At 56.2% G+C, this 7774-nt stretch overlaps 1 protein-coding gene across 2 annotated transcripts in view; it reads left to right on the top strand.

Moving 5' to 3' along the window:
* Positions 1–7774, top strand: part of Ccdc114 (coiled-coil domain containing 114) — a gene marked incomplete in the record, with an annotated part of 29252 nt that overhangs the window by 14759 nt on the left and 6719 nt on the right. For both annotated transcript variants that reach the window (XM_013509041.1, XM_013509042.1), the window contains 4 exon segments: positions 1224–1346; positions 1631–1744; positions 5135–5202; positions 7520–7707. In XM_013509041.1, coding sequence (XP_013364495.1) covers positions 1224–1346; positions 1631–1744; positions 5135–5202; positions 7520–7707 — 493 coding nt within the window.

Here is a 7774-nt window from a genome sequence, read left to right on the forward strand (position 1 = left end):
TTGATATGTAGCCCAGCCTGGCTTTGAACGCTTGATCCACCTGCCTCAGCCTCCTGAGTGCTTGGATTACAGGCAGGCATTCGCAGTCTTGCCTGGCACAAATCTGTATTTCGTACTCAAAAGCCATAATTAGCAGGCGGGCATGTGTGCCTCGGCGCGCTGAGCCGCATTTCCGGTCTTGCAGTCGGATGAACGTCTCCGCCCTCGCTTCTGTGTTGTGCAGTCACTGCTTTTTTCAGATTGAAAATTAAAAAAAAAAAGTTGGAGGTTTAGTTGGGGTACGTATAGGTTCACATGAGGTTGTAAGAACAAATGCAGAGTTAATCTCTAGAGGTGCACTTTGCTCAGTGGCCCCAACGGTAACATTTGGGGGGTTTTTATTGATTTTTATCACAGTAACTGCTGAAAACACATTTTCACGCGGAAGCGACCTCCCTGAGAGGAAAGGAAAGTAGCGCCATCTTGTGTCGAGTCTGTGCACTGCACGGAGCCGGTGGTTAGGTGGTGTTTGACCAAAGTCAAGGTCATCCCTCAAGTACTTACAACGTCAGCGTGGGAGGGGGGTACGCGCCTGTAATCCCAGCACTCTGGAGGCTGAGGCAGGAGAATCACCCACAAGTCTGAGGCCAGCCTGGGCTGCATAGTGAGTTCATGAAATTCATGGCCTTGAATTTACGGCCATCCTCCTGTCTCATCCTCCCGAGCGCTGGGATTACAGTCGAGCCACCACCCCCGGTTTAGAGCTCTGTGCTTTTCAAACCCACACTTCAGTGGGGAAGACAGAGCACACCGCATACAAGTAAAGATGAGTGCAGCGGTGGGAAGCTTGGGGGAGCGGGGTTCAGACACAGGCCGGCTCGGGGGCTGTAAGGCCCTCAGGCTCACACTCTGCACCCCTCAGGCACCTCGAACTAACCCCTGCTGGCCTCACTCCCCCAGGGCCTCCCGGGGGCGGTGACCATGCCAGCCCCAGTCCCGCTCCATCTCGTGGCTTCCCCCAAGTCCAGGGGAGGAAGCAGAGGCCCTGGCCAGGCCTGGTGTGCGGCAGGCAGCTCCGTGGGCTCGTGCCTGGGCCGGGAGCCCCACACCACCCACACGGAGGGGTGGGCACTGGAGATCAGGCGGCTGCCGGGGCCACGGGGACAGCCCCGCACTGCCACTCTGCCCCTGCAGCCGTTCAGTCCCTCCAGGCACCGACCGGGCCCCGGGCCTCTGTCTTCCAGATCCAGGAGTGGGAGGCCCGGATCTTCGCCCAGAGTAAGAACGGCCTGGCTCCGGGCTTCATCATGGAACAGAAGGTCAAGACCCGACGCAGGATCAAGATCCTGGAGGACCAGCTGGGCAGGGTGAGGGCAGCCCTGGGCTCTGTCCCGGCCGGGACTCTGGGGCCGGGGAGCCAAGCAGAGCGGCCACTTTGGAAAGAGTAGATGGGCAGCTTCAGGAGGAGGAGGAGGCCTCAGGGGCTGCGGGGGAGGTTCCAGGGGAAGGAGACCGACGGGCAGTGTGCAGGTGTCACTCAGAGTCCCCGAGGAGTGCAGGGCTGGCCCCCTCCCCGCCAGCGCCCGCTGCTCAGCCGAGCTGGAGGAGGGCGGCCGGCGGGGCTGCACACAGAATCCGTCTCTGCTCCCAGGTCACCTGTCGCTTCGACATCCAGCTGGCGCACAACGCGGCCCTGCGGGAGGAGGTGGACCTGCTGCGCATCGAGAGGACCCGCTACCTGAACGTGGACCGCAAGCTGAAGAAGGTCAGTGAGCAGCGAGGCCGCCCCGCCAGGCCTCCCCGCGCCGTCCCCGCGCCTGCCGTGGACTTGGGGGGCCCGCGTGTGGAATCGCGGGGTTGGCCTCGGTTCGGAGGTGGTGTGATGGGCAAAGTGGCCTCATTTCTGCTGGGGACACACAGGTGACGTGGAATCCAGTCACCCGGGGCACCAGGGAGCTGGCGAGGCCACTTACATTCCAGGGTTCATTTAATAACCTTCCCAGTCCTTCCAAGAACCTGCCTACCACCTCCCCTCCTCCTTTTAAAGTAATTTCAAACTTACAGAGAAGGTGCAGGAATCACACAAAATACTTCTATATATCCTTCATTAAGATTGATAATTTGCCACATTCTCTCTTTTTGTATTTTGGTCTTTTTGAGACAGGGTCTTGCTATGCAGTTCAGGCTGGCCTGGAGCTCACTTTGTAGCCCAGGCTGGTCTCGAACTTGCAATGATCCTCCTGCCTCAGCCTCCTGAGTGCTGGGATTATAGGTGTGCACCACCACTTCCCGCTTCTCTTTCTTTTTTGAGACAGGGTCTCATTATGTAGCTCAGGCTGGCCTTTAGCTCATACTGATCCTCCTGCCTCAGCCTTCTGAATGTTGGGATGACAGGCATGTGCCACCATGCCTAGCTTCTCCCATATATATATATATGTGTGTGTGTGTGTTTGATTACTGTTTTTGCTGAAAATGATTTATTATCACAATTGTCAAAGTACTATTTGATAGCCTGTTGCACACATTATGCCTTAAGTGTTTCAATGTGTTTTTCTTTCCTTTTTCTTGGTTTTTTTTTTTTGAGTCAGGGTATCACTATGCAGTTCAAGCTGGCCCTGAGCTCACTATGTAGTCTATGCTGGCCTCGAACTTGTGGTGATCCTCCTGCCTCAGCCTCCTGAGTGCTGGGATGGCAGGTGTGAGCCACCACGCCCAGCTGCAAGGTGTATTTCTTGAGAAGGATGCTGTTTGCTTTTTTATTTTCTTCTTTTTTTGGTGTTGCGAGATGGAGCCCAGGGTCCCTTGCTCACTAGGCAAGTGCTATACCCCTTCACTCCCTCCCCAACCCCCACCGTGCCATTCGCTTTCATAAACAGCATAGTTACCCAAGTCAGGAACTTGGACGTGGCTGGGATTGCGAGCAGAACACATTTCCAGTTCCCAGATTGTCCCAGTGATGTCCTTTGAGGCTGCTTTGATTTTCCTGCCTCAGCCCAGGCGTCAGTCCAGCATCCCAGGTTGCCTCTGATTGTCCTGGCGCCGGTCACCTGGAACAGAGCCTCGGCTCTTTGTCTCTGCGACCTTGACACTTGGGAGGCGTCCAGGCTGGCGGTGCTGCGCGGAGTCCTCCCGCTGGACGCGGCGATCTTCGGGGTTAGATCCAGAGCCTGCATTTCAGCAGCGCTCCGCAGGGGGGAGCTGGCGTCTTCGTGCACCTACACAGGAGGCTCCAGGCTAGTCTGTCCCATAACCAGAGAAGCCGGTTTCCGTCACCGGGTTCACCTTCTTCTCTATGATGACCACGGCACGTGGGGGGACTCAGGGTACGCACATGTCCTGTTCCCGGTGCGCTTTCACTGGGTCCTGTTAGCTTCTGTTGACGATTCCTACCTGAATGAGTAGTACCACAATGGGCGCAAGGGGGTGATTCTTCTACTCTGTCATTTCTTTGGCCGTTTTTTATTTCGTGTTTTGAGACAAGGTCTCCCTATGGTAGTTCAGGCTGGCTTTGAACTCATTATGTACCTGAGGCTGGCCTTGAACTTGTGGTGATCTTCCTGTCTCAACCTTCGGAGTGCAGCCTCCCGAGTGCTGGGATTACAGGTGTGCGCCACCATGTCAGGCTGAGACAGTTTATTTTAAAAACAAACTCCTAGTTCTTAAGGACCATTTCACTCTTCCAGTCAGAGAAGCATGAATACTTCTGCGCTTGCACTGCCCCAGCCCTGGCTTTGTCTCGTAGGAAACCAAGATGCAGGTACTAAAACTCTTACGGCTATGAGGGTAGCATTACTTTGAGGTCCTCTCCCTAGAAGCCTATAACATCTCTACATGTGCCTTAAAATTATGCTTCTCCATTTATACCTCAAATTCCAATGTAAGCATGGTGGCACATGCCTGTAATCCCTGTGCTCAGGAGGCTGAGGCAGGAGGATGGTGAATTCAAGGCCAGCCTGGGCAACATAGTGAGAGCGTGTTTTATAAAACTGAAAAAAAGATTCAATGCAGCGTTGCTAGGTTCCCCCCCCAGAACACTCCCTGCTTCATCTTCCAGTCTGACTTTGCCCAGAGGGAACTGGGCTCCCCCAGCTTCCCCCGCCACCCCAGCAGAGTTCAAGCTTTGCCTGCAGTTTGTTTTCTCCCTGGTGCTGCGGGCGTTTGTGCACATTCAGATGATCATGTTCAGAGGTTACCTGGCACAGTTCCTGTGTTTTGGTTTTCTGTGCGGTTATGTTCATCATTGGAAATCGGTTTATTCTGTTTGCCTTCGGTTTTAGTTTTCTCTACAGTCTTTGTTGATTTAATCTCCTTCATGAATATGTAAATATGAAGAGGACTCCTAGATCAAAACTGTTCCAAAAGGTGTTCCAGGAAGATATCATCGCCTCCCCAGCTTCTCCGCCTCATTCCTATGCAGCCCCTGTAGGCCACCTATCCCCTTGGTTCTGTTTTTTGCTTGCTTCTTTTTTCTTTCTTTCTTTGTTTCTTTTTGAGATAGGGTCTTGCTGCGTAGTCCAGGCTGGCCTTGAACTTGAGGTGATTGTCCTGCCTCAGCCTCCTGAGTACTGGAATCAGAGGCATGTGCCAACACACCTGGCCTCCTTAGTTTCCGGTTATCCATCTTTTCTATTTTTGCAAAAAGGTGTATTTGTGTTTGCCCATGTGCATGTGTGTTTACGTATCTGTATATCTATGTATGTCCGTGTATATATCATTTCTGCTCTTTCTTCCTCTTGAAAGAATCCCTGCTCCCCACCCTTTTTTTTTTTTTTTTTTTTTTGAGACAGGGTCTCACTCTGTAGTCCAGGCTGGCCTCAAACTCATGGCAACCCTCCTGCCTCAGCCTCCTGAGTGCTGGGATTACAGGGATGATGAGCCCCATGCAACCCAGAGTGCAGGGTAAAATTCACGCACATTTCTTAGCCCAGCAAGAAGGCTGGGTGGTCCCTTGTGGACATTCCACGGTGTGGGTGTCTCCTGCTTGCATTCCGAGAGCTGCCCTGTCAGCCTACAGCTCTGCACCGCCTCCTCCGGGGTCCCGTGTCTTTGAACGTCTCTCATGGTGGTCGATCATGAGAGGCCAGGTTGGAGGGGAAGATGTGGGGGTGAGCCTTGGGTGGCAGTGGCAGCATATATTTGTCATCCTTCCCGACAGGAGATCTCCCTCTTGCAGCAGACGGTCAGCACCCTCATTGCCTCCTCCACCTCGGCCTACGCTGTCAGGTAGGCCCCGAGCAGCGCGGAGAGGCGGGGAAGGCTCAGGGCTCTGGAGCTAGACAGTCAGATTACTTGGAGTTAATACTGTTAGTAACAAAGCCTGTAAGCAGATACCGTCAGAATGTAAACTGGTTTTTGATGCCAGGCCCTCATGTACGCTAGGCAAGTGCTTTTGCGTTAAGCTACATCCTTAAATATCTTCAGAACAGGGTTTTGCTAAATCGCCCAGGTTGGTCTCTGTCTTGGGATCCTCCTGCCTCAGCCTTCTGAGTGGCTGGGGTTATGGGCCTGTGCCATCACATCCAGCTGAGAACCTAACTTTTTTGTTTTCAATAACGTGCCCCTCCTTGTGCCCCACTGACCACCCAGCTCCTCAGCGTGCTCCTGGTCCTTGGGTGTGTGCAGCGCCCGGCTTCTGTCGGCGCCCCTGGGAAGGGCCTGTAGCACGTGGATGGAAAGGGTTGAGACGCGGCTGTGGTGTATGCAGCGGGGTTCTGGAGCCAGCAAGCATCTGGCAAACGAACGCCGGTTATTTACCAGCAGCGGCCCGGAGGGGCAGGCGGCTGGGGAATGGACGGCGCGAAGGGGCCGGCTTGTCTGTCCCTGCCAAGCTCCAACGGCTCGGCGCTCTCTTCCCACCTCCCGCTTCCTTCCCAGCCACAGCCGGTTCCCCTCGGCTCCCCTCCTGTGCTGTCTGTCTTGCTCCAGGCTCGGGTCCTTCCTGACTTCCACCAAAGCCCAGGACTTCCTCCCCGGTCTGTGACTGCTTTCCGTCCCTCCCTCCTCCTTCCTTCTAAATGTACACAACTAAAACTTCCATTAAAAGGTGGAGCTCAGGGGCTGGGGATTTAGCTCAGCGGCATAGCGCCTGCCTGGCAAGTTCAAGGTTGTAAGTTTGATTCCCAGTACTGGAAAAAAAAAATGTTGCAGCTCAGCAGCATTTAGTGCAGTCATAGCATTGTGCAGCTACCAGTTCTGTCCAGACCCACAACCTCTTCATCACCTCAAGAGGAAGCTCTTACAGAGCAGCCGCTCTCTGTTCGTCTCAGCCATCACCCTGGAAACTGCTGGTCTCCCTCCCTCCATTCCTCCCTTTTTTTTTTTGAGACAGGGTCCAGGCTATCTCAAAGTTCAGGGTTCAGGTTCAAGGCCCAGGTTGGCAAGTTGCAGCAATCCTCCTGCCTCAGCCTCCCAACTGCACCACCAGGCCCGGCTAGTCCTTTGCTCATTTTTCCTGCTTATTCTGATTATTCACCTGACCATACCCGTGGCTTCTGTTCACACAGGGCTCCGGCTTCTTCCTACCTGCCCTCATCCTCCCCTCTTGCACTTTCTTTCCGTATAGCCCTCCAGCTGTGGCCGTGGGCGCGGTCAGGAACGAGCGTCTGGGGTGGGGACACCACTGCCAGCCTTAGTTGCTTGCACTGTGACAGGTTGATGAGGATGGCGTGTGCCGCTCTAACTGGGGCCCTCCTTCCCTGGCCCGCAGCTGGTGTGGAGCCCCGGGCACAGAGAGCGCTGGGGCGGGGCTGGCAGCTGTCAGGCCAGGCTCTTGCCCAGGAGGACTGGCCTGAGTTTAAGTTAGCCCTAAGGGCAGCGTCGAATGCGGGGAGAAGCTGGGGCTGGGTAGCGCACCGGCTTGGCAAAGGCGTGGCCCTGAGAACTAGACGCCCCTGGGCAGGAACCTGGGGGCGGCGGCCTGTTGTGTCTCCCTGGCCGGTGTCCCTGTGCCCTTGAAGTAGGCTAAGAGCACCCTGAACTCACAGCCCGCTGCGCTACATCAGAGGCTTCAAAGCAGTGTTCACAGTGGAGCAGGGCGGGCAGTGTTCATGAGAGGCTTGTGGCCGTCCCCATACCCCAGTGGGCTGTGTGCTCAAGTGGTGGTGACGCCTGTCACCACCTGTGCTCGCGAGGCCCTGCGCCGTCCAGGTTACCTCACCCCTGGGCTGACCTCGTGGCCTCCAGGTGAAATCTCTCCCTGGGCCCCCATCACCCACCGTTCCCCTCTTCCACGGTCACATTATAATTCCCGGGCTCCCTGACACTGCTGTGTGCGCCCCTGTAATGCCCAGCGGTGGCCGAGGCTGGTACGTGGGACCCACCAGGCCTGGCACCCCAGCCTGGGAGCCCAGAGATTTCCCTGCTTCTCATGACCACAGGCAACCGCAAGCTGATTTGCCGCTTGCCTGTGACCCAGATGACCGCACCCTCCCCCTGTGACCTCCAGCTGACTGCCCCCTCCCTGTCCCCTCTGCTGACCCTGCCCCTCCAAGACTGCGGGCTGAGCCCCGGTCCAGCCTCGTCTCCCACTGCCCTGCCCCAGGGAGGAGGCGAAGTCCAAGATGGGCGTGCTGCGGGAGCGGGCAGAGAAGGAGGTGGCGCAGAGCGACACGGAGGCGCAGATCTTGCAGCGGCAGGTGTCGCACCTGGAGCAGCTGCATCGCTTCCTCAAGCTCAAGAACAACGAGCGCCAGCTGGACCCCGCCGTCCTGCAGAAGCGCGAGCAGCGGGGTGAGGCCCAGGCCGCTTCTCCACCGCGGGCCCGCGGGCTCCGCTCCGAGGGGCCAGCGCCGCCGGG

The sequence above is a fragment of the Chinchilla lanigera genome, unplaced genomic scaffold (assembly GCF_000276665.1).
Source record: "Chinchilla lanigera isolate Chin_1 unplaced genomic scaffold, ChiLan1.0 scaffold00158, whole genome shotgun sequence".
NCBI lineage: Eukaryota > Metazoa > Chordata > Mammalia > Rodentia > Chinchillidae > Chinchilla > Chinchilla lanigera.